Below are 27,735 nucleotides of genomic sequence, written 5' to 3'. Positions count from 1 at the left end.
TGGGACTTCCTGGTCAAATACTGTAAAGGTGAAATAATAAATAAATCACATGTGGTCTTACTCAGCTTCCCTTTGAGTTGAAGATGGCACCTTGGCCTCTGGTTTTGAGGGTGGTGAACTGGCACTCTCAGCCTATAACTAACCAGCACAGTGTTATCACATACAGTGCCATGCAGGCGATAATGAACTCTTCTGTCAGTGCTGAGATTTCCAAGCACTGCGAGTTGAATCCGCCGTCATGGATGTTCACAATGTGGGTGTGTCAGCAACATTCCACTGAAAAATGTGTAAGTTTGATTAATGAAAGCCATATCTAACCGGTTAGAACCATGTCAGTGGGATAGCGTGCTGCACAAAATGATAAGAAATGCAAATAATAAATGCTAAATAAATTGCGATTGTGCTAAACATCACTGCTCATTGTGACGTAACTTAGACCAAGCTCTCAGCATGGATGTGCATGCACTGGACAGACGTGTTCACACTACTTCACAAACCACATAGATTGACACATGGCTTTTTCCAGGTCGCTCATCATAATATTATGTCTGAATGGGCCATTTATGTTCACGTTTGTGGTGTGTAGGTGATGTGCGAACTGCCACCAAACTAAACCAGCCAATCCCCCAGCCACCCGAAAGGCACCTGTATCTTGTTGAGCCATTGCACCAGTGCACAGGGACTGACTTGTTTTGATTGACTAGGAGGCCTGAGGCAGTAGCCTTGAGCATAAAATATGTCTTTTATCTTGCGTATACTTCACAAACATCATCATTTCAAGAGTGCTGTCTGGGGGGGGGGGGGGGGGAGTCATATACTGTACATTTCACGCCCAGCAGTGACTTTAAAATCCATGTCTACTCAGCCTTTAGTGTGCGCCAAAATCGAGCTAAAATCGTAGCTAAAATCGAAACAATTTTCTGGTTGTAATGTGTTAAAATACACCTTTAATCCTATTGGAGTATTCATGAGGGTCCATTTTTGAACTCCCAGAATTAACTCTGCTTCTTGGACTCTTATAGGGTGTAAATTTGGGTAGATTTTTATACTCTTTTAGAGTAGATTAATGCAGAGGATTTTACTGTGCAAGACTGTCTCCACTGGGTTTTCTTCCTCTGAGTTGTTATATAAGCAAAACACCCATGTTTCCATCTATACTATAATTTAGCGAATGTCTGAGTGTCTGTCTGAGTGAGTGTCTGTCTGTCTCAGCGTTTCTCCTCGGTGGCTGGAGCAATTGATCTGAAATCGCATCACCATCAGCATATGAACACACCTGACATAACTGTGAAGCCCGTTTGTCACTTTCACAAATCGTATGCTGTATAATAGCATTTTTATGGTGTATCTATATCTATTTAGCCTACAGTACCTTTTGTGACCACACATGTTAAGGGAGGGGCGCTGTTGTTCAGGCCATGCACAATCACACACAAACCCACACACACACACACACACACACACACACACACACACACACACACACACACACGGGGGGGGGGGGGAGTGTGTGTGTGCAGGCGGGCGGGCGGGGGGGGGGGATTGTGTGTGTGCAGGCGGGCGGGCGGGCGGGCGGGCGGGGGGTTCTGGCCCTGTTACAGATGTTGTCCAAAATCATGCAGATCGGTACACAGTATCTCTGTAGCCGTTAAATGGAACGGGTATTTACATTGATGCTCCTACATAGCATGCAAGCACCAGTTAAAGTTACTTTCCATCCCTCATATATTGTGTGCACAGTGCACATCCCATAATCCACACACTGCACATCATTTCGGAGCTCATATCTTTGAACGGGTAAGGGCTAGTTAAGCATGATTAAGGAAAGATGAGAAGGACCGGTAGTAATAAGAATGAAATTCAAATGTCTTGGACCTGTGTGTGTGTGTGTGTGTGTGTGTGTTCTCCACATACAATTATACTCCCACAGACCTGCTACAAACGATGCTTTCTCAGTCAACTTTAAACAGGGTTAAGGAAGGGGCGTTTCATAAGAATACCCTGAATGGTTGAAATGAGAGTCAGCTGACCTCTGTAGCCTACTGTAAATGAAAAGGACTGGCGTGTAATATAAAGCTACTCCCCCGAAAGTAGTAGAGCACACATACTTCAGTACCATTAGATCAGATGGAAGAGGAGGAAGAAGAGGAAGAGGAGGAGAAAGAAGAAGAAGAATTTGTGAAAGAAGGAAGAGAGAGAGAATTGAATACACGGTGGAAAGGAGAGGATGAATGAGGCAGGGAGAGAAACAAGAGGAATGTCAGAGAGTAACATACAGCGGATAGGACAGAAAAGGAGTGTGTGTGTGTGTGTGTGTGTGTGTGTGTGTGTGTGTGTGTGTGTGTGTGTGTGTGTGTGTGTGTGTGTGCACGCACCCGAGAAAGACAAACAGGGAACATCAACTGAGACTGAGAGAAATACAGACTGGAATACGAAAGTGTGACATAGAAATAACAGACACAGACAGACACTGGGCACATTGTATAAGACAAGACGAAGAGAGACAGTCAAAATTGGAGACAGATGTAGAGTGACAGATACAGTGTAGGTAGACGGAGGAGCAGAGAAGATGAGAGAGCGAGACATAGAATGTAGGAGAGTGGAAGACAGTAGGTGGAGATTGGAAAAGTAGGTCAAACAAGTCAAATGTGTCATGAATATCTTGGACGAAAACAACTGAGTTCACTTTTTTTACAAACTGAGCCTGCACCAGCTGCTTCAAGACAGATACCATGAGTAGTATTGCCATTTCCAATGTGAAATGAGGCAATTTCAACTATAACATTTCTGTTGCGTTCTACTGTAAGTATAAAATGTCAGTGTATAACCTGAAATTATGGGCCAATAATCTTTTTATCCTCAACATTAACGGATGTTGAAAGAGTGGTAGTGCTGAACTGGCTCAAAAAACAGCAGCGTCCCTGTTCCTACAGTATATCATCACATCATGCTAGCTAATAACTCCATACATTGAGTTATGCCATAAAAAAAAACTACAGTATAATGGTAATGGGAGTAATTTAGAATCAGGGAAGTGAGCCTAAAAATGTTTAGACAACGAGGAGAGGGGACAAAAGAATTGGGGGACACAGATATTCATACAACAGAAATTCAATTTATTGCCAAGTATTAAATCAAGACATGGCAATTCCATTTGGGATGCATGGTACAGACGCAGGCAATGCTGCATTTTCTTAAAGTACCATAACCTTTCATAAAATATTACTGTCATCGGTTGGCCTGTGTCCCTGTGTGCACGTGTTTGTTAATATACAGTATGTGTTTAATGCCCCAGTGTTGCACCATTGAGCCGAGGGACCACCTTCAACAAGGCAGACATTGTCCATTCTCCCAGCAGGGGACGATGGCGTGGGTAATTGATGGTGGTTATTACCCCAATGAACTGTTCTGCACATGGGGACAGAGCCACAGGTGTGCTACATTTCCTAATACCCACTGTCCTACTTCTTCCTCTGTTTAACCAGAAGGAACCACAGGAGATTAGAAGTATGCCAGTACTCCCGGCAGCTCAGAATTCCCATCAGCCTCAGTGTCTGCCTTGGCGCCCACATATTACCCCAAACAAGGGGAACATTAGTTTCAGTTCAACCCCCCCTTATCCTTTACCAACACATTTATTACAAATGACTATTTGCTGAACTTAAACTCTGTGGTGGCTATTTCATTCCCTGCATGCTGACTCTGTCTTTTTTTTTTTATATAAGCCAGGCCTCCCACAGTATCACTGCGTTTATCTGCAAGACCACTTGATAGCATTCATGCATGTGAGTATGCAGGGCGATATTCTATATTAGTGAACAAGATGGTAGGTCAAAACCTACTGTTGTAGTATATCGTTGTTGTCGGGTGGAAGCCTTGTATGTCCAAAAAAACGTTTTGTATTTACCATTTTAAAAACAATTTAAAATAGTGAAAATAGCTGATCTACAAGCACACAACGCCTCGCAGTGTAGATCTGCTATTTTCAATAGTTTGGTCCGATAGTCTTGTATGATGAAGCAGGTCTTTACTTTACAAAAAAAAAAAAAAAAACATTTGAAACTTGGAGGTACAAGGTTTCTTCCCGACGGTGAGGATATGGCTAGACCTGGGTATGACGTCTTCATCCCCTCCACAGGCTGGCAGTGATGGGGCGTGGAGCGGCCCTAGGGCCAGTCATGTCTGAGTAGTTATACACTATAGCTGTAGGGTTGCTTGAAATGTATTTATAACCATTGACCCTCCCAACAGTTTGTTCCCCATTAACCCTACTGGAAGCCTCAGAGGCCACGAAGAGAAAGGTGGTGGCTCAGGAGGGTGCGTCTTATCTCCAAAGCCCCTTAGGCCCTACAAGCAGCAATACACGGAGATAAGTCAAGCCTCTGAACACACGAGCCAAGGCTTTGATCTGTGATGAAAAACCTCCCTTTCCCCTTTCTCTTCCATCCGTTCCCGTTCAAACCTCTTTTCTCCTCCACCCAGCTCATTTGTCCTCGTCTTTTGCTCTCCTGTCCTCTCCATTTTATTGCTGCTTTAATCTTCCTCTTTGGTTCAACCTTATAGTGCTTAAGGGGTTCCAAGAAGCAGGTTTGCGAAGGCCCAGTGAGTAATGGATTACTTCTAATGGGATTACTCTAATCTGGTTGAAAGAATATAAAAACTCACCTTTTGAGGTTACTGCACAATAATATAAATCAGAGGATACTTTTAAACACTTGACCTTTATATTGGATTGTTCATACACGGTAAACCCCTCCATTTCAATTTAACTCCCCAAGTTACAAATGGGTACATAAACACTGAGGACTTTACTGTGCAGTATGAAATACTGACATTGTCCAATTGTACAGGGACTGGAGCATAGACAGCTTGTTAGGAAAGCCACACTGATTCAGTCCCTGAAACAACCTGTAGTTTATTTCTTAAACTGTCTGTTGAAATTCTAAAACCACTGGCCTAGTCACACACTGGGGCATTAAAAATAACCATTATTTAAAATATCCCTATACAGAAAATACAAACTAAACATACAAAATACAACCTATAGACCGATTTCCTGATCCACAGCCTGTAGAGGGCACCACCGCCATTAGCTGCGGTGTAAACAGGTGTAAAGTTAATGTGTAGCCTACATTTACTTAAGTACTGCACTTAAGTACAATTTTGAGTATTTGTACTTTACTTGAGTATTTCCCATTTTCAATCATTTTACTTGTACTCCACCACATGGCTGCTGTTTACCCCACGGCAGCGGCGCTCTCTACAGGGGAGGGCTCAGGAAAACGGTCTATACTTTGTACAAGGACATGGATATGGTGGGAACTCTGTTGCACTGTTGTTTCATCATATATGAGAACAACACAGTACTCTATTGCCCTTCAGGAAAATGGAGTCGAACCTTCACATCAACTCACTGTTTGGCCATGTCAACTCTAAAACTTTGTGGCCCTGATCATATCGGACAGCACTGGGTCTCTGGCAGCAGTGAGAGGTGGATCTGCACTGAGGGACTCACAGATCTCAGCACTCATTAGGAATGAACAGACAGATGCAACATGAGAGAAGACACAGACGCATCAAAAATGAGTTCTTCCAGCGTCAGTGACTTCTGGCTATCAAACTGCTACTTCTTTTCTTTTTTATCATGCCCGTCTCCTCCGTTTGGTGCACTAGTATTTTTTGATTCTGTTTGCTGCCTCTGCATACTTTATTTCCTCTTTCCTCGTCTTTATTCTTGCACCAACCGATTTCTCTTTGGGATGGAGACCTGGCCAACGTTTCCACTTGCTTGGTCACCCCTCTCTCTCTCTCCGCATGTATTTCATTCTGTCCTTGTTGCTATTTTGTTTTACTTCTTGTGCCTTCTTTCTCCCTCTCTTCTGGAAACTAGGGCATTGAAATGAAGTTGGTACGAAGGCTAACATGATGTAGCCATAGCCATACATTTCATTCATGCTCAACAATCTACATTCAAAAAAGATTATTCAAATTCACACCCAGTGTGAAGTGTGCGGTGCCCTATATACATGCTCAACGTCCCACATACACTTACTTACATACATACATACACACACACACACAGACTCAAAGCCAGAAACCCAAGCCACCGCTCAAAAACTCAAATTGTCACTATTATGGCACCTGAGTACGTATGCGTATACTCATCGACACATAGCACAAACACTCCTCTTCATTTTGAACATACACGGTATGCCCGTTTAATAAAGGCAGAAGTGTGAAACTGAAAAGAATCAAAAAAGAGAAAATCAGATTCTCAAATGACATAATGCAAAAATAGCCGATCTACAATTATTTGTAATCAAACACAAATGTTTTAAACCAGCATTATACAAAGTGTTTTTAACTAGTAAAGCTTACAATGAAATAATAAAGTTACATGAAATGTTTTCTTTTTAACTAAAACATCTTCACATAAACATGAAATGAAATAACAGTTCAAGTGTACTCACACACAAAGCTTCCACAAGGTCCCAACAGGTAAAAGAAAGTAAACTGGCAAACACAGCTCCTTTTATACACTGCTAAATCACAAAGGTGTGGCGTATGAGCCCTGATCAAAGGTGTACAGCAGGTTGAAAAGCAGGCGACCTAGGTCAACAGGACCTGGGTCAATATAACCTAGAGTTCAAAGACATAAGGTCACAATACCTCGTTAAGCCTGTAAAAGGCACTAAACATGAAAAGAAAAGCATGTAACATTACACTCCCCGCCTGGGATTAATTACAATACCACTATTAAAGACAAATGAATCAAAAAATCACATGCACAATCTATGTAATCTTAAGAGGAAATGAGCATCACAATCTCAGTGATGGGACGGAGGAAAGTCTTAGCAGTCCCTCCTTTGGTGACCTTGAGCTCCAACTTCCGGACCTTGTTGTCGTTTCCAGGGAAGACTTTAGTGACCAAAGCCATGGGCCAGTGGTTTCTCTCAACCTGGCTGTCACGAAGAAGCACTAAATCTCCTTCTTTGACGTTGGGATGGCTCTTCTGCCACTTAGAACGTTCCTGTAGTGTACAGAGGTACTCGCGCCGCCACCTCTCCCAAAAGGTGTTGGCCAAGTGTTGGACCCTTCTCCATTGTTGGCGGTGTAGATCTGCATCAACGAAACACCCTGGAGGCGGAGGACTGCAGACCTTCTGGGTAAGGATCAAGTTCGGAGTAAGAAGGGATGGAGCTTTAGCATCAGTTGAGATGGTTGTCAGAGGTCTGGCATTAATTATGGCTGAAACTTCTGCCATGAGAGTGGACAGAACCTCGTGAGTAAGATGAGACATTTGAATCTGGGAGAGCATGGAATCCAGAATCCTCCTGGAGACCCCAATCATCCTCTCCCACACACCACCCATGTGGGAGGAATGGGGTGGATTGAAGATCCAAGTACAGCCTTCTTCACTGAGGAACTTGGAGACATTGGGCTCCTTGTCATCTTGAAGGAGTACCTTCAGCTCTTTGCAAGCCCCCTTGAAATTCGTGCCACAGTCGGAGCGGATCAGCTTCACGGGACCCCGGATGGCGATGAATCGACGAAGTGCATTTATGAAGCTTGAAGTGTCCATGGCTTCAATGAGCTCTATATGAACAGCACGCACACTGAGGCAGGTGAAAATCACTGCCCACCGCTTGCTGTTGGCTGCTCCTCCACGGGTGCGTCTAGTAGAAATGCTCCAGGGGCCAAACACATCAATGCCCACGTTGGTGAAGGGCGGCTCTGTGCTTAGCCGATCTGGAGGGAGGTCAGACATCTTTTGCTCGGCTGTCTTACCTCGGAGCTTGTTACATACTACACACTTGTGCAGATGTCTTGCGATGCACCTCTTGGCTCCAACAAGCCAGATGCCATCTGAACGTATGGCTCCCTCTGTGAAGACCCGGCCTTGGTGCTGGACTCTCTCATGGTAGTACTTGATAAGTAGAGTGCCGATGTGACTGCGACCAGAGACGATGAGAGGGTATTTCTCTTCTGCTGTGAGAGTTGAATGACGAAGGCGGCCCCCAATTCTCAGGAGTCCGTCGTCATCAAAGACAGGATCCAGCTTCCTTAGTGGACTGTTCTTCGGGATGTCTATCCCTCGCTTTAGACAAGACATCTCTGTCTGATATGCCTCGCCTTGAGCGCATCGAATGATGATCTGCTTTGCTTTCAGCAGGTTGTCTGGTGTGCGAGCCTTGGGGCACTGATGCCAGCCTTTGCAAGTGGAAGTCTGACTTGTACTCTTGTCTCTGATGGTCTCTGCGATGTGACTTAGAGTGGCTATGGCTCTGATGAGAGACTTCCATGTTGAAAACCTCTCAAATCGCTGGCAGCTCAGGTTTGTGTTGGTACAGGATGTGAGGTTCGCTCGAACATCTACATCAGACTCTGGGTCCAAGAGGTCATACGTAGTTTCCACAAGAACATCATTAGTGGGTTGCAGCAGGAACTTAGGCCCAGTTAGCCAGCTGGTGCTCGAGAGCAGTTCCGCAGATACTGACCTGGTTGCTATATCTGCTGGATTCTGGCTGGTGGGTACGTAGTGCCACTGTTCAGGACTTGAGAACCTCCTGATGCGTTCTACCCTGTTGCTGACATACACGTAGAACCTGCGGGTCACATTGTGGATGTAACCTAGTACGACCCTGCTGTCAGTGTAAAACCTTGTGTCGTCTAGCTTGACATCCAGTTCTCTTGACACCAGTTCTGCAATCTCAATTGCTAGGACGGCAGCTCCTAGCTCGAGCCGTGGGACTGTATGGACTGACATAGGAGCCAGCTTGGCCTTTCCCATGATGAATCCTACATGGATGCCGCTGTCATCCAACACCCTCAGGTAGGCCACTGCAGCAATGGCTTTTACAGAAGCATCTGAGAAGACGTGCAGCTCCACGCGCTGGGCGTTAGATACAGACGTGCTTGTGTAGCAACGAGGAGTCTCAAAGTGTTCAAGGGCTTGCAGTGACTCTCTCCAAGCAATCCATTCTGCTTCCTTATCGGCTGGGAGGGGCTCGTCCCAGTCAACGGTATCGTGGGTGAGTTCTCTCAGAAGGAACTTTCCTTGTATGGAGATCGGTGCCACTAGTCCTAGTGGATCGAACAGACTGTTCACTGTAGCAAGCACACCTCTGCGTGTAAAGGGCTTGTTGGTGCTGGCGACCTGGAAGGTGAATGTATCTTTGCTCAGGTCCCAGTTCAACCCTAGACTGCGCTGCACTGGAGGAGGCTCTTTGTCTAGGTCGAGATCCTTCAAGTCCTTCGCATACTCAGAGGATGGAAAGGCTTGCATGACTGCCAGAGAGTTGGATGCAATCTTGTGGAGGTGTAAGTTGGACATGGCTAGCATACCTCGAGCTGCTTTGAGTAAGCCGACGGCTTCCGATATGGAGGACAGGGATGTGAGACCGTCGTCCACATAGAACTCTCGATGGATGAACTCTTTTGCTGCATGGCCGAACTCATCTTCTCCAAGCAGAGCAGCTCGCCTGAGGCCATAGGTCGCTACGGCCGGAGAGGGGCTGTTGCCGAATACGTGGACACGCATTCGGTATTCGACAACTTTATCCATGGGGTTGTTGTTCTTGAACCATAAGAATCGGAGGAAGTTCCTATGATCTTCCCTCACGATGAAACTATGAAACATCTGTTCAATGTCCACAGTAACAGCAATCTGTTCATGCCTGAAGCGCATAAGAACTCCCAGCAACCCGTTGTTCAGATCTGGTCCGGTCAGCAACACATCGTTGAGAGACACTCCAAGATGTTTTGCGCTGGAGTCAAACACGACTCGGATTTGACCTGGTTTGCGGGGGTGATACACTCCAAATGAGGGGAGGTACCAGCACTCTTCTCCCTCTGCCAAGGGTGGAGCCAGCTCTGCATGTTCTAGATCGAAGATCCGTTGCATGAAGCTGACGAAGTGCTGCTTCATCTCAGCCTTCCTTTCAAGGGTGCGACAAAGAGAGTTAAACCGACTCAAAGCTTGCTCTCTGTTATTAGGCAGACGTGATCTTGATGTGCGGAAGGGGAGGGGAGCTACCCAGTTGTTTCCTTCATCAATGAACACCTCCCTATCCATTAGCTCGATGAACTGCTTGTCCTCGATAGAGGGAGCAACCTTGTTGTCATCCTCTGTACGCTGGAAGATATCGCTTCCCAAGGAGTCACCTTCGCTACATGGAGCTGGAACAGAAATGAGCTGCGGGCTTTGCAGGTCGTAAGAACTGTGAAACCTCTGATTGTTCACAGTGAGCTTCTCTTTCACAGTGAGATGGTTAATGCAGGGTGTGAAGTAAGAGTGGCGTCCGTTCTCAAGAATGTGAGTGCGGAACACACTTGCATCCTTGGGTTTGTGAGCTGCTCCAAGACAGGCTTCCCCGACAATAACCCAGCCAAGATCCAAGCGTTGGGCATAAGGCGCGTTATTAGGTCCGTTGCGTTGGTCTCTCACCTTGTGGACTTGTAGAACGTCACGCCCAAGCAGGAGTAGGATCTGAGCCTCTGGATCAAGTGGTGGAATGTGCTTCACAATGGACTGGAGGTGACTGTGATGCTTTGCTATTTCCGGCGTAGGAATCTCTGACCTGTCTTCAGGGATGTAGTTGCACTCTATGAGAGTCGGGAGATTGATGCTGAGACTTCCATCCAAAGGTTCAGCGATGAAGCTCGTTGCTCTCCTTCCAGACATCTCAGTGACACCGGCACACGTCCGGAGCGTGTAGAGAGAATCCGTGCCCTTAAGGCCAAAGAGGTCAAAGAACTCCGATCTAGCGAGAGACCGGTTGCTCTGGTCGTCGAGAATAGCATAAAGTCTCACTGACCTTTCTGGTTGTCCATTGGGATGCACTGTAATGAGGCATATTTTAGAGCAGGAGCGTGGGCTGTTGTTTTCTCCACAGACTTCCGTGCACTCGGAGTTCACAGTGGGAGATGGCTCAGCCTTCTCCTCCCCGCCATTCTCTGACTCGGGGATCTGGTTATCCCATGGAGCTGGTCCAGGGTGAAGGGCTGTTATATGCTTGTCACTGCTGCACTCCTTGCATTGAACAGCAACTTTGCAGTCTTTGGCAACATGCTTGCTTGTTGAACAACACTTAAAGCATATGCCAGCTTCTTTGAGAAAAGCCTTGCGATCTTCGATGGCCTTGGACCTGAAGCCTCTACAGTGTTTAAGGGGGTGAGGCTTTTTATGGATCGGACATTGCTTATTGACATCCGGTTTTGGACTGGGAGTCTCTGTAGTGTCGGATTCAGACGTAGAAGAGACCTCTGTCTTGTGCGAAGTGACTACGTTTCTGGAGCTACTCATTTTCTTCAGTGTGTTGTCTGGCTTCACAGATGTAGTGGCTGAAGAGAAAAGAGTGAAACTTGGGTCGTTGCGGATGTAAGCCTCTTTAGAAACGAAGTCTGCAAAGTATGTGAAAGGTGGAAACTGTGCCTGGTAGCGCAGCTTGTAATCGCTCCCTTGTGAGATCCATCTTTCCTGGAGGTTAAATGGCAACTTCTCCACAATGGGATTCAGGCCTTTAGCGGTGTCCAGGTAAGTCAGCCCTGGTAGGGTTCCCATATGTGCCGCTGATACTATTTCCTGTAGCAGATCACCAAGCTCTCGGAGCTTCTGAGGATCCTTATTAGTGATCTTCGGGAACTTCTCTACTCTGTCCAAGAAAGCCTTCTCGACCATCTCTGGTGACCCATAACACTCCTTAAGACGAGACCATGCCTTTCTCAGGCCTACAGCTGGGTCGTTGACGTGAACAGCTCGAATCCTCTTCACATGTGCTGACGACTGTGGGCCTAACCACTTAGTTAGCAGATCGAGCTCTTCACTGCTGTTAAGTCCTGTTCCTTGAATGGAGTTCAGGAAGCTTGACTTCCACGCCCCGTAGCCTTCAGGACGGTCGTCAAACTTGGTGAGACTGGAGCTCAGCAGTTCACGTCGAGCGAGGAATTTAGCAATGTCACCAAACCCTGTATTGTCACCAGAGTGAGTATGAGTAGCTTGATTGTTGTGAGCGGAGTAGAAAGGATTTGTTTGCCGACTGGGTGAGCTTTGCGGTTGAGTGCTGTCAATGCGACTGTTGGTGAAGCGCGCAGTGGCACCATCGATCACAGGATTGTCTTGCTGAGGGGCACTGTTGGACACAACAGGATTGCGCTGTTGAGGGGTGCTGTTGAATGTAGCAGAGTTGTGCTGCTGTGAAGCACTGTTGAATCCAGCAAAGCTGTGTTGCTGAGGTGCGCTGTTGAACACAGCAGAGCGGTGCTGTCGAAGTGCACTGTTGAATACAGCAGGACTGCGTTGCTGAGAAGCACTATTGAATGCAGCAGAACCAAGTTGCTGAGAAGCACTATTGAATGCAGCAGAACTGTGCTGCTGTAGCTGAAGATGCACAGAAGCAGAGAACTCATTCTCTGAGAACACATTTTCTTCAATGACTTCGCTATTGGTTGCTTTGGAATGACATTCAACGTAATCACTGGTTCTTTCTTCAGCAGATTGGGATGGAAGCGCAGCGATGCCTGACGCTCTAGAGCCTCCGGAGTGTCTGGAGGATCTATCCAATTCCTCAAGAACCTCAGCCTCCGCTTCTGCTGCTGCAATGTCTTTGTTTAGGTTCAGTGTTTTAAGATCTGCGTCTATCAGAGCTTTCTCTAATAACAGTTTGTTTTCCTCCTCAACATAAGCTGTGCGGGCACGTGCGGCCGATACTTTAGCTCGTGCTTTAGCTGCTGCCACAGAAGCAGAAGATTTCCTTGAACTTGAGCTGCTGGCTACTGACCTTGTTACAAGTGTCTCGTTTGCTCCAGGAGCTGTCTGCTGTTCCTCTGTGCGTTGAGTAGCGTCCATCTTGTAGCTTGGGTTGAGTTGGAAAAGCTGATGAAGAGTAGTTATCTTGATTGCGAGGATGACTGCTGTGTAGACCCCGATGAGATGCTGTGTTTTCACTATTATGGCACCTGAGTACGTATGCGTATACTCATCGACACATAGCACAAACACTCCTCTTCATTTTGAACATACACGGTATGCCCGTTTAATAAAGGCAGAAGTGTGAAACTGAAAAGAATCAAAAAAGAGAAAATCAGATTCTCAAATGACATAATGCAAAAATAGCCGATCTACAATTATTTGTAATCAAACACAAATGTTTTAAACCAGCATTATACAAAGTGTTTTTAACTAGTAAAGCTTACAATGAAATAATAAAGTTACATGAAATGTTTTCTTTTTAACTAAAACATCTTCACATAAACATGAAATGAAATAACAGTTCAAGTGTACTCACACACAAAGCTTCCACAAGGTCCCAACAGGTAAAAGAAAGTAAACTGGCAAACACAGCTCCTTTTATACACTGCTAAATCACAAAGGTGTGGCGTATGAGCCCTGATCAAAGGTGTACAGCAGGTTGAAAAGCAGGCGACCTAGGTCAACAGGACCTGGGTCAATATAACCTAGAGTTCAAAGACATAAGGTCACAATACCTCGTTAAGCCTGTAAAAGGCACTAAACATGAAAAGAAAAGCATGTAACATTACAGTCACCATCATCGATTCATTGAAACATTACTCAGGAACGTGGCTGCCATTAGCTACAGTATAGTTGTATCATGTTTGTGTCGCAATCCTTGGCTGGCAAACAAAGTTGCACACAAGCACAAACATCCATACAGAGACATATAGTGTATGTCTCCCTAGATCTGTGGTGGCAGTGTGTTTGCCCGATGGCACACACACAGCGGGGTCTGAGCTGGTGCCTGTGATGGAGTACGCCCGAGCTACCGGGCCATGGCATGATCGATGCCAGCCTGCCATGCCAAGTCAAGGGGAGCCAGCTCATACACACCTCATATAAAAAATAGCAACACGCATCCCACTGAGAACACAGTGCCCACTGAGAGACAGAGAAAGAGAGAGAGAGAGAAGTTAGAGCAACAGAGAGGGTGGGGGAGAGAGACGGATAGGTAAATATACTGAGAGGGAGAGCGCGAGATGCCCGCTGTTGCCACCTGCCACAGCCCCACCCCCGACTCCACCCCAGTAAAGTTGTGTCCAAAACCACACTTGACAAATGAGTGCAGGGACACGAAATGCGCTCACAGTCCCTGAGCTACACCGCTAACAATACACATAGAGCTCCACAGAGACAGCGAGGGAGAGGAGGAGGAAGAGGAATGGGCTGGGGGGAGGGAGTAAGGGTGACAGGGAAAAGGAGAGGGGGGAAAGAAAGTGGATTTAAGGAGGGTGGGAGGGCAGCTGGAGAGAACCAGCTTTCTCTCACACGCGAGCACACACACACACACACACACGCACGCACGCACACACGCACGCACGCACGAGCGCACGCCAAAGATCTAATCCTGGTGGAGACTAAGGTCCTTATTATTGACTCAGTGGAAGATAGTTAAATGTGCTGCAAGTCAAATGTAGACTTCCCTGTTTTGTGTAAAATTTGCATCTAAACAAGGGGTTAATGTCTGTTAGCCTGAGGTTTAGGAATGCAACCTGCTCAAGATGTAGCCCTTACCTCCACAGTTTTCACATGAAAACAATGGCATATTATGCAAACACATGGCCTGGATATTCATGGTCCCTGCATTGCGCAACCCACATAGGGACCATGAAAGGTATGTGTATATTATGTGTTTGTTTGTGCGTGCGTGCATGCGTGTGTGTGTGTGTGTGTACAGTATATGCGTGAGAACGTGCATGCGTTCCCAGTTTACCTTTCGGAGAGTTACCATGTGATGGTGTAACATGCATGCATACACTGCAAAGTCCTCAGGGTACACAATCATGATTTTACCATGTACATAAATGCATGTGGGTGTACTTAAGTAAACACACTGACACACAACCAGAGGGAGCAAAGGAAGCAAGAAAGGAAGCAAGAAAGAAAGCAAGCAAGAAAGAAAGCAAGAAAGCAAGAAAGCAAGCAAGCAAGAAAGAATTTGATAAACAGAGGCAATGGCTGCAATCTGACCATCTTCAACTAATCCCAACAGGCACAAACTCTCTTCTCTCTCTCTTCTCTGTCTGCCAGTCTTTCTCCTATACTCTCTCTCTTTTCCAACCTCCTTATCTTCACAGCCCCTTGTCTTGCATCTGAATATTTAACACAGAAAATATCATCTGTGCCTGCCACCTATCATTTGCACCCTGCCCTTCATCATGGGCTCCCATGTTTATGCAACATCTATTTCTCTGCCAGCCTCTCGTCCTTCCTTTCTCCACCGTCCCACCTCTCTCTATATATCCTCCCCCTCTCTCACTCCATCCTTCTCTCTCTCCTTCCTCCGTTCTTTAACAGCCTCCGCAAATAACATCTGGCACTTTGCATTATCTCCAAGGATGTGACGAGGAAAGGCTAACCATCAACATTCCATTCTGTCCCTCCCACCGGTAGCCGTCCTTGGTGAGGGAGGTGTAACCGTATACTTTCACAAAATAATGTGATGTTATAAAACGTGAATAAACATATTGTTATGATAATGCTATGAGTGAAAGCTTTGTTGCTTTATTAATCAGCTCCAAAACACTCGTTGTTGTTTTGGTATTTGCCGTTTACAGTAACACAACATTTAACATAAAATGTTGCCATAAACAAGGGACTAACAACAGCAGCCATGGACCTACAGATGTAGCATGCGTCGGACATGCAACAGACACTGCAGAACATACATGTACAAGGTGTTACATTACAAGATATACAACTAGACTGCACTCGAGTCGAGGTGCCAACTTGAGCCTTGTGCACTCATACGTGTGCGCCAGCAGAGCACACAAAGTAGGGTGATGAGCGCTGTCTGTGGGTATGTATGGGGTTATGTGACGACACCCACAGAGCGCATCACCCTACTTGCATGCTCTGCTGGCACAAGTACTAAGACATACTTTATTGTCCCTATGGTGTTAACAGTGAGTTATACAGCTGGTTGACACCTGGTGTAGTCATGTAACTTATTATCCTATAAACCTTAAAGGGGAAGACCACCCATTTTCAATATTGAACTATGTAATTAATATACCTTAGAGGAGTTGTGTGGAAATAAAATAAAAAGTTCCCCCCCTTCTGTGTTGCCTAGAACTGGAGGATTGATTTTGGGGTTTGTATTGTAAAGTACAACTTGATGACATCACACCGTTGTACTTTACAATACAAACCCCACAATCAATCTTCCAGTTATAGGCAACACAGAGGGGGGGGGGGATTCTTTTTCTATTTCCACACAACTCCTCTAAGTTATATTAATGACATAGTTCAATATTGAAAATGGGTGGTCTTCACCTATAAGTACAGCAATACCTGCTACACTATAGAGCAGGGGTCTTCAACAGGGGGTCCTCAGAGTTACTACACGGGGGCCTCCAAATCTTCCAATCCTTTTTATATTATATTATTGAACCCTAGTGTCCATATTCTGGGAACTGTAGCCAAAAATAGACGATCTACAACCTCACAACGCCTCACACTGCGAGGCGTTTGAGCTTGTAGATCGGCTATTTTCGGCAAAAAGGTTTGGTGTAGAGGGGAAAAAGAGCAGACTAAGTACCGAGTAAAAGGTCAAGTTTATTAGGTAATGACGGCTCAAGTGGTTAAATATCTGAAAACATACTGACACGAATCCAAAATACACTGATGATTGTGCTGTCAAACGATGAATGGAATCTATTAAAAGGTTGTGGGGGTCCCTGCTTCATCTCTCTCTCAACTTAAGGGGTCCTTGGCCTGAAAACGTTGAAGACCCCTGCTATAGAGTACAGCTCAGATATAGAGTTTGTTTATTAGTTTTGTTCTTTCCTTTTTTTTTCCTTTTTGGCAGTCATGACGAGAGGACAGTGGGGTCTTGCAATTAAGCATAGGTCATAACTCACATTTGAGCACACCTGACAGTTCTCATGGTGTGCGCCTGTCACGATGGCGGCACGGCCTGCCACCTTCTTTAGTTTTTAGGTCGCTTTTGTTCGCATTAGTTTCCTTTACTTTCCGCTGTGTGGGTGAAGGAGGGAGCTTTTGCCAGGAAGACAGGGAAAGCAGAGAGAAAAATGAGCTGCCAACCACAGAGCCTTCAGCCGAGCAATCAGCGTCCAGTGGGGACAGCTAAGGGACTGAGAGCTGGGAGGATGGGGGGGGGGGGAATGGAAAAGGCAGGTAGGGATGATAAGCTTTTGATAAAGGAACTCACAAGTTGTTTACACACCGAACAATGGATAACATAAACGCAGACACAAATACTCGAAATACACACACACACACACACACACACACACACACACACACACACACACACACACACACACACACACACACACACACACACACACACACACACACACACACACACACACACACACACACACACACACACACACACACACACACACACACACACACACACACCCCTAGATACTTAGATATAATCAGAACTACCGTCATGTCTCGAATTCACAAACCGTTAATAGCAGAGTGTGTCCCTGACTGTAACCTTGAAATAGCTGCACGATTGCAATATGCGGGAGAGTCGTAAATGTATCACTTTGACTTTTAAGCTGTTTGGCCAATGCACCATTGTGTGGTAATGCTTCAAGCATAATGATTTTTAGAGGATTGCACAAGCTGTTAGCTAGGCTTCTGAAAACAAGACAGTCTTATAATGACTTGCCCATCCTGTCCAATCTTTAGCTATCGATAGTTACTATACTGTATGTGCAGTTTGGGGGGAAAAAACATCACAAATCACAATGCAGCATTCAGTGATAAAGCTTCTCTATTGTATAAAAGCTGGCTGCATGTCGTGTGTGTGTACTGTCGGTCAATGCTCCAAGAGAAGAGGCCAAAGGAATAGCATTGTTAATATAGAAAAATCCATTTTAATTTGCAATGATCTACTATATCGTTTGCAAAAGCTAAATATCGTACCGTTTAGGCTTGTATCGTATAGTTTTAAAATGCGGTAATCGGTATCGAATCGTTTTGCAATGCAAATAATTGATTGTATGGAAACTGAGTATTTGTGCCTTGTATTTGGCAATTTTAAGAGGGGAAATGAAAAAGAGGGGTCTAATTACCTTTCCATTCCATATAGCAACTCTTGGTCTATCGATAAATGTGTATAATCTCTGTGTTCATGTCAAGGTGGGTTTGTCCATATGTTTTGAAATATAACGTCCATGTATTTGCTAGATAATCACAGCATTTACTTCCATAATAATAGATTTTTTACATGTTTTACACAGATTTAATTTCTTTGCTAAATACTAATAGTTACTATTATGGATTTTAAATCATTGAATCGAATCGTATCGCCATGAATGAGCCAATATTGTATCATATCGTCAACCATGTATCGTGATGTGTATGGTATCGTTGTTAAAATGTATCGTTACACCCCTACTTTTTATGCATATTCCTCCAATAACAAAAAATGCAACAAATGGCACACACTTTCTTTTCTTTTTTTCCCTCAGTAGAAATCCAGCTTAATGGACATCATACTTGTTCTTCAATCCGATGATTGTATGGACAGTTGGACACTCACTACCTGAAAACATCATTCTGTCATGTCTTTGTTGGTATTATAAAGCCTTTCAGTCAGTGCACCGTTTTCATTCTTTTATGGCCTGATGAAACTGACCAAACCATTCACAGCCAACTGTGTTTGTTCCATGTTTGACATGGTTAGTTAGTTCCTTGCAGGTACATTATGCGAGTAGCATTCTGTCGAATGTCGCTTGTGAACCCAACTCATGAAGTCCAACAGAAAACTCAGCCTCATTTTGTATTCCCATTCTATCCTTCAACTCTTGCCAACTGGGAAAAGCAAACTCCATATTTACCCATATTTGGAGATATAGTTTGGTTTCTGGTCGTGTCGCTGTTTCAATCCCATATCCTGGAGGCACTGTTGCCACTTACCCTAGGGGTTTATACAACAGCAGACCAATCAGCAGAAGCTTATCAACCTCTGGGCCCTTTTTATCACTCCTCTTTCCCAGGTCAAATAAAGGCTGGGTATGTGATAAAAATAACGTATGCTGTTTGGTGGATACATTCATCTAAAAAGCCTTAAGGTGTAGGGATCACATACTGTAGTACATTGCAGAATCTGTGGCCCCAGAGAAAATATAATATTTTAACCCTGACAGTGTTACTCTGCATAGGGAAACTCACATTCAGTGACATACTCCATAAACATTGCACAGGCTATGTCATCAACAACCCAAGCTGTATACATAGCGTACTCTATGCATTGAGCTTCACAGTCATGTAACCCTAAACTCTGCCAGTGTTTGTGTCAACATCATGAGGTAGAGTACAGCTACTGTACAACAGCGATGAATCTAGTAATCCCAAGCAGCACACACATACAGTACCACACTGGTCAATCCATTTCTGGATTCCTGGACACACTGTCTATGATTGAAAATGTTTCATGATCGTGATCCTCGGGACCAGGGGTGACGCACAGAATTCTGGGCCCTGGGTACAAGGATTCACTGCAGGTCCCCCATGAATGTACTTCATAGGGGGAGGAGGTTTAACCCATTTAGACTGGGAACACATTATTACGCATTATGTGCTTTAACTATTGAAAAATAGCAGCTCTACAAGCTCGCACCACGGCAAGTCTTTAAAATGTTCAAATCCTTCTAGGTTTTTTGAAAAACCTATGTTTCCGTGTCAGTGGTGCTCAAACCTTTTCATGTGAAGGACCCCCAAAATGACATGTATTTGGCCACGGACCCCCATCTCAAAATATTTAGTTCCAAGGACCCCCATTAGCAAAATTTGAGTTACAAATGTACACTTAAAAAAACATAAATTCAAAGATTTGTACACATTTTCACTCAAAAATAGCAGATCTACAAGCTGTGAGCTTGTATATCTGCTATTTTTCAATAGCTAAAGTATAAAATAATTAAGGGCCCTCCACCTTGGGCCTCAGTAACTCAGTCCCACAAGTCCCACAGTTAATTAGTTAGTGTTGTGGGCACAGACTGACCAGCAAGACTCTGGTCAGTCTTGTCCAGTCCTGTTTTGTCTCGTCTAATTCTCCCCTCGTCTTGTTTTAGTGTCAGTTAGATGTATTTTAGTTTTGTTCAATTTGAATGGAAACTACAAGATTCATTGACATGTTCCAGTCATTCCATATCGCCTTCATCTACTGGAAAGGAATCTAACCCTAAAGGCCCATTCCCACTGGGCCAGATAACAGATATCTGGAGATATTTCTCCAGATATTTTCCCATGCAAAGTGGATGGTAGATACAGATAAAAAAAAAGTCTACCACAGATATTTGCCACAGATACTTTTATCTGTGGCAAATATTTTTTGTATCTGTATCTACCATCCACTTTGCATGGAAAAATATCTGGAGAAATATCTCCAGATATCTGTTATCTGGCCCAGTGGGAATGGGCCTTAACCCTCTCATCACAACAGAGGAAAGTCGAGAGAGAGAGAGAGAGAGAGAGAGAGAGAGAGAGAGAGATGACCATCGTATTTGGGTGCTCATCTGTAGTGAGAGCAACTTGCTCTAAATCAACAATATCTGACCAGCACCTACACTCTCTCTTTCGTGAAGAATATAGACTAACACTATCAGCATAAAAGACGGCTGGCAGTGAAGACTTGGCTGGCACTCAAGGAGTGTCAAATAAGTATGGTTCTGCCCGGGAGGCGACAAAGACCCACAGCCCCAGAACGTTATCTGTAAAGTGACCCCTGTCAATCAAAGAGGTGTAACGGCAATAGGTATACTGTAGGTATTAGACCTGTTTTCATCAACATATTGACTCTGTTGACTACTGTCTCTATTTCTCAGACATCACCTATCTTCCCCTCTCTCTCTATCTCTTTCTGTCTATCTATAGGAATCCACAACAAACATCAACATCAACATAAAAGTTCTAATCAGGGACCACAGCAGAAATTACATCTTGAATGACTGCATTGGAACATTATTGCCTAATGGCATATGCATTTTAGTTAATAAACTTCCTTGATTAGAAATAAAACATGTTTTGTCTTTTGTATTTTGCTGGATGATCTATGACCCTACCTCAGCCAAAAATTCGAAATCCTTCAGAGTTTATGAGACTGATCCGTATTTAAAACAGGGGATATATAATTTCATTGATATTCATGACATTTAATGATAATTAATCACTAAATTACCCTATCGGTCAATAGGGTAATTTCGTGATGAATTATCATTAAATGCACCTTTATCAAAGGTTACAGTGTGTATTATTACAATGTGGCCACACAGCTCCAACATCATCATCAACAACTTGACGAGGTCAGAACAGGTCAGTAAAATTGCCTCGCTCTCAACATCAAAGACCAAGAAGTCTATTGTGGACTACAGGAAAGATCATGCTCTTATCTGCATTGACGGCATTGCACTTGAAAGGGTGAGTCATTTCAAGTTCACTACATATTTCATAAACATACATTTCCGAGGACGGGACCAAAAAGGCTACACGTGTACTGACTTGAGTCTCTGCAACCCCAGGATGTTCCACAACAGCACCACCAAGCACATCCGGACAAGCTTCATCACCACCTGGTACAGGAGCTGCACTACCTTGGACCGCAAGTACTATAGTGGGTGCGGATGACCAGGGCATTGTTGGAGGTGAGCTCCTTCAAGGAAATTTACGAGAAGCAGTGCGTAGCCGAGGCAGCGTGGATCACCAAGGACACTCACAATCTGTTCATGGCCAGAACAGGCCACGGCCAAGCAAGTGATACATATCATCGTTGTCGGGTGGAAACCTTGTATGTCCAAGTTTCAAATATGTACGTTTATTCGTAAAGTAAAGCCCTGCTTCGTCGCACAAGACTAGTGAAAACAGCAGATCTACAAGCACACAACGCCTCGCACCGCGAGGCGTTGTGTGCTTGTAGGTCGGCTATTTTCACTATTTTAAATCGTTTTTTATATGACGAATCCAAAACAAACGGTTTTGGACATAGAAGGTTTCCACCCGACAACGACAATATTATGTATCAAAAGATTCCAGCAGACTATGGAGCAGTTTCCAGCTGTCAACCATCAGGTTGTTGAACAAGCACTGAGCCCTGTCTGTCGCCATGTTGTCTTGGCGACAAAGGCCGTCTCACGGGCACATCTTTCTATGTGACTGTGATTGCACTCCACTGCTCCTCTGCTGTACTGTCACTTATGTACAGTATACACTCACATGTTTGATATCTACTGCTAAGTGATTTCTCACCTGTAACAAGAGATCGTGATTCTGTATCTGCTGCCATTATATTGTCTGCAGTTGTTTCTCTACTTGCACTAGAAACATTTCTGCCTTATTTTATTGCTATTTTAACCATGCACCTTATGTACAGAATCCTTTGTTTTCCTTTTCTATTCCTTACCCTCTTCTTGAAACCGCAAAATGTTGAGAGATTTTACAAGAAAGAATTTCACACACATGTAACCTAATGATGGGATAATATACAGTACTCGTTTTGAATGTTTTGCGTGGTCACAGAATATCAGTAACTGTTATTGCTTCAAGGGAGAGATGGTGCAAATTCAAGAATAAAACTAATAAAAAAACGAACTACTAAAAACTAAAACTAAACATGGCCAGCACCTCATGAAACTGAACTGAAATGGAAATAAATAAAAAGGACTAAATTAAAGTCTTACTGCAACGGAAGAGCTCCACTTACACTAGGGCTGTAATTGTTTTGTTATAATACACAAACACAGGAATTTTTCACTTTTTTGGGCAGGTATGGCTATATTATCACTACAGATATGCTCTAAAAGTGTGAAAAAGCTATTTCTCATTTCACTGCGTCTTTAAGTCTCATAGCCACAATGGACTGTTGAAACATAGCTGAATGACTATGCTTTTGGTTCAATCCATTGTCTGAAAGGATATCTTCATTGTCGGGTGAAAACATTGTATGTCCAAAACCGTTTGTTTTGAATTTATCATTTAATTTTTTGTATTTAAAATAGTGAAAATAGCCGATCTACAAGCACACAACGCCTCGCACTGGGAGGCGCTGTGCGACTGTCTTGTTTGATGAAGCACGGCTTTACTTTATGAAACTTGGCATTACGAGGTTTCTGCCCGACAATATGTAACTGACAAGGGATTTGTGTCCCCTCTGCACCAATGAATACCACCAGAGACATCTCTGTCAGGAACGCAGGCATGCATGAATGCATGCACCCACCTACTGGCATGAGCCAGTGTCCCACAATCCTCTAATCTACAACTGCAAACAACACACACATCGTCGTTGTCGAGTGGAAACCTTGTATGTCCAAAACCGTTCGTTTTGTATTCATCATTAAAAAATAAATAAACTAGTGAAAATAGCCGACCTAGCCGTATTGTAGATCTGCTATTTTCACAAGTTTTGTGTAACAGTCTTATAGGATGAGGCAGGGCTTTAATTGACTAACGTTAATAACGTGCACATTTGAAACTTGGAGATACAGGGTTTCTGCTGGACAGTGACAATATGCTCATTGCTCATAGTGCAATGCTTTTGCATTCTGACAACCTAAAAATAACCTGTACTGGGATATGAGTTGGCAGACCAGCTAATCTCTCTCAAATAAGGCACAGGCACTACACACATGGATTTCATTTGGAAGAGATTCATTCATGTCTGAGGTAACTGATAACTTTTGTACTGAAATATATTAAAACCTCTATATTTAGAACCTGTGGCCCGAACCATGCAGTGCAAGACAGCGTTGTGGCGGCTCTCCCAGCATACAGGTCCACATTTGTAACACATATTGTTCAGTGGTCTGGCTAGGACCTAAGCTGCCTTCACTGTACTTCCACGTTATACAGTTTACATATTATTTTCCCCCCTAAAGGCAACGTTTTCAATGTTAGCACAGACAGCTCATGTTACCACATCATTGGTGATGTGTAGGCACTGTTCAAGATATACAGTATGCATATCAATGGAGCCCAATAATCAAAAGATGAGAGAAAGCAGTTTTCCCACTACAATAAGAATTGTTTTCAATTGACATGTTAAGACGTGGGCAATTATGTAAGGGATTCGAGCCAGTTACAAATCACTGCTAATTCGTTTAGGTAACTGTCTGAGAGCCTTGTCAAATGCACAGCGAAGCCACGGTAGACTCATGGCATGCACTGCAATGCACTGCAATCATTGTTGCAATCAACACAAATGCAAACAGATGAATAACTGTTATAAATATATATTTATTGTTGCGACCGTAGGTCGCAAGTTTACTATGAGAAACATCACAGCTTGTCCGTGTCTATCTGGAGGTGTAGACGTGTTCAAATCTTTACGGTCTATGGGTTTCGCATGTCACCCTGTGGCGTCTTACTAGTTAGAAATACTTTATACCAAACAGTAACTGACCACCTATTCACCTGCAACCCTCTGTCTCTCTCTGTCCCTCTCTCTCCCCCTCTCCCTCTCCCTGTTTATTGAGGACCACAATGGAAATAAGCCTTAGGGCTTTCTTGTGTTATGTATTTATCCTCTGTGATATCCTTGTGTATGGGTTTGGAAGTGCCATTTATTTCATCACCGCGCGCACACACACACACACACACGCACACGCACACACACGATAACATCAACTGTGGCACCATCCTGAGCTCATTGCTATCATCTATTCTAAATACATAGATCGAAACCAGTTAGTGAGAAGAAAAGCTTCTTCCATAAGCCCACCACACATCCTGCTCACCCCAATTACACTGCGTCTCTGTCTGTACTCTCCTCCACTCAACTTACTGGTTTAATGAAGAGCTCTTTTTGGAGAGGGTGTTCAGTCTTTCGAAAAAGTAAAAAGAAAATGCTGGCGTCGTACACTTAATAACAGTACCACTGAGTTCTGGCAGTTCTCCTGCTGAGCTAAATGTCCTGGTTAAGCGGCTGTTTTTTGATACAGATTCAAGGAAAAATGGCATCATGAAGTGTCTTAATAGAAGGTGGGCCAGCATAAACTGTCATGCGAGCTTCAGCGTTCGTTCATTGTGTACTTTGTGAACTACGAAGGCTATTCATCACTGGCAATATGGTAAGCAGGTTCTATTTGTCATTTGTGACATTGTTCTTTGCACAGTGACGGGTACTTTATGAGATGTCTAGTTAGTTTGATGGTTGCGGCAGAAATCGTGCGGTGGCAGTGTGTGCAAGCGGTGGGCTGCTTACACACTGCTGTGAGCTGCTCATGACCTGTGACAACAGATCTACAGTCACTAGTGAAGAAAGATGAAAGAAAGGTATACAGTAGTTTGCAAGAACAGATGATGCAAGGGCAATAGTAACTAAGTGCAATATTGTGAGCTAAAAATGCAACTCTTCCACATGAAAGTGGCACTATTCATGAAAGTGGTCACATGATACACTGAGAAGTACAGTATTAAGGGCTGTGTTGACAGAAAGCGTTTAATAAGCAGCGGAGCGCTTTGGATATCATGTCCAGAGCGCTCGCACTGAGCGTTTTATTGATGCCTGCAACATTCAAACTGATCAACTACCGTTGTGATGAGCCCCAACGTGTCATCTGTGTTATTAGCACAAATAGCCTTGCTGAAACAATGGTAAAATATGTTGTAGTAACGATTCAATGGCAGGTCGTAAATGACCTGACATTGAATCGTCAGGTCATTTTACTTGACATGTCACATCTTACACAGTATGACTTTACAGTGACACTCATAATCTTGGAGTGAAGTAAAGGTTTTTGATTGATTGATTGATTGATTGATTGATTGATTGAAGACTTTATTAGAAAAAGGTTTCATGACGGTATAGTTCACTGATACAAGGTCAACTAAAAGGAGATCCTAGTAAGCACTTGGCTTATTTAAAGAGGAAACCACTTAAGTATCTCATATACAGTACTGTATATAATACAGTATAATACAGTACGTACTGTAGACATACGTATCAACGTATGTTCTTATAGTGAATGTGGTCGCACCTTGGCAATGGTCTCGTGGAACTTGAAGAGTGGATCAACCGTTTCTGGAGACTCCACAGAAAACTCGGCCTCAGACAGGAAGCTGGTGGTCTGGGGGAAAAGGAAGAGAAGACTAGATTTTAGTTAGATTTTCAAAGCCTAACAATACAAGCAATAGGATAAAAGATACATTTAAATGATGGAAATTTACATAATGTGAAGTAAAAATAGTTTGGGTAATTTTTTAAAAGGTGAGCTTTATCAGATAATGTTTTGATCCAAGTTGCCGAGATCCACAACAATTACACGTATAGTAGTAGTTGGCCCGGGGCCGGGTAAATATTCATCGGGACATGTTATTAATTCATTAATATATTAAAGGTCTCATATTAACCCTGTACAGTACACCTACACTAAAATGAAGATGACTTCAGATGCAATTCCATTTAGTTTGAGTAAGTTTTACATTGTTGGTAAGTTTTTACTTGGTCATCAGATTTTTTTTTACCCCTTTTCGTTTTAGTCAACTCCTTACAGGGACACTTTAAATATACAAATAACAGTAGAAATGGTCCAAGAGCATTGCATTTTACAATGTATATGTGAGCCTGTTACCATGCCTGCCATCTGTGCCATGGACCTTTCTACCATGTACTGTAACTTAGTAACCATGTGGATTTTGCCTGCATGTGTGCTACCATTCCATGTGAACCTGACAATGCGTCTGATATCATGTAACATACTGTACCTGCTGCCTGGTCTATGCTAGTATGTGTATAATTATGTAGATATGTTCGATTTTTGTACTTTACAGATGTATTTTTACCCCCCGCCAAAAACAGCCACTTCTTTAAACCTGTGATGTGACAACAAAGTTGATTCAGATTTTTATCAGCCAATGTTGCACCAAGGTGTCCCCTTGAACCCCTTTTTTATCCTGTCATTTCATTTACTGGCTAACTCTCATCACACACTGTGATGAGAGCTGTTTTTAGGTCTTTCAGCAAAGTCTAGTCTCATGTGTTTTATTTGTTATCATCACATAGTAATTTATTATTTGATTGCATGTACAGTAATTGAAATCCCCCCCCCTCCCCCCCCCCCTCAATATCATTGGTTATCCCAAGTCTTAATAATTAATCAGATGAACATAATCATTCATAATTGAGAGAGGTTGCTCCTAGGACACCCTCTCTTTAGAAGCCCCAACCAATAACACATTTCTGGGTAGATTAGTGTTTGGTAGAATGATTAAGTGATTATGAGGGAGCCCCAAAGGCAAAGGACTGCATTTTATTGCAGTTTATTGTAGTACTAAATGTAGGTCCTAGACCACACTACACAACTAATAGCTTACTATAAACATCTACTGCACCAGAACATTATTTATATTATTTTGTGATTTATTACGTGCTTCTTGTTCTCAACAAAGAAAACTATTTAAAAATGCACCATTAAACTAAAGTAACAGGCGCCCGCTCGCCTATTGGTCCAGGCGCATACCACTTAGGCGTTTGCCACATAGGCATGGTTGCCTGGCGGCGTCGCCGGTTCGATTCCCGATCCGGACAACCTTTGCCGTGTGTCACTCCCCATCTCTCCCCCCATTTCCTGTCAGGCTAACTGTCCTATCCAATAAAAGCATAAAAGCCCAAAACAAAAACTACAGTAAAATAAAGGAGTTTATATAAAAAAAAAGAAAAAAAAAGAAAGAAAAATAGTGCAAATACATGCTGGAAAGTATAATGAAATTCCCGTACTGAAATTTGGGAATACTCCAGCAAA

At 43.6% G+C, this 27,735-nt stretch overlaps 1 protein-coding gene across 1 annotated transcript in view; it reads right to left on the bottom strand.

Moving 5' to 3' along the window:
• The window catches only part of naaladl2 (N-acetylated alpha-linked acidic dipeptidase like 2), a gene marked incomplete at its 5' end in the record, with an annotated part of 278,337 nt that overhangs the window by 61,059 nt on the left and 189,543 nt on the right, over positions 1-27,735 (bottom strand). The window contains one exon of the mRNA XM_080724924.1: positions 25,972-26,061. Within this exon, the coding sequence (XP_080581050.1) occupies positions 25,972-26,061 (90 nt within the window). The remainder of the gene's footprint in view (positions 1-25,971; positions 26,062-27,735) is intronic.

This window comes from Nannobrachium achirus, assembly GCF_963921795.1.
Source record: "Nannobrachium achirus genome assembly, chromosome: 1".
Lineage (NCBI taxonomy): Eukaryota > Metazoa > Chordata > Actinopteri > Myctophiformes > Myctophidae > Nannobrachium > Nannobrachium achirus.
This window is presented reverse-complemented; position numbering and strand designations above follow the sequence as displayed.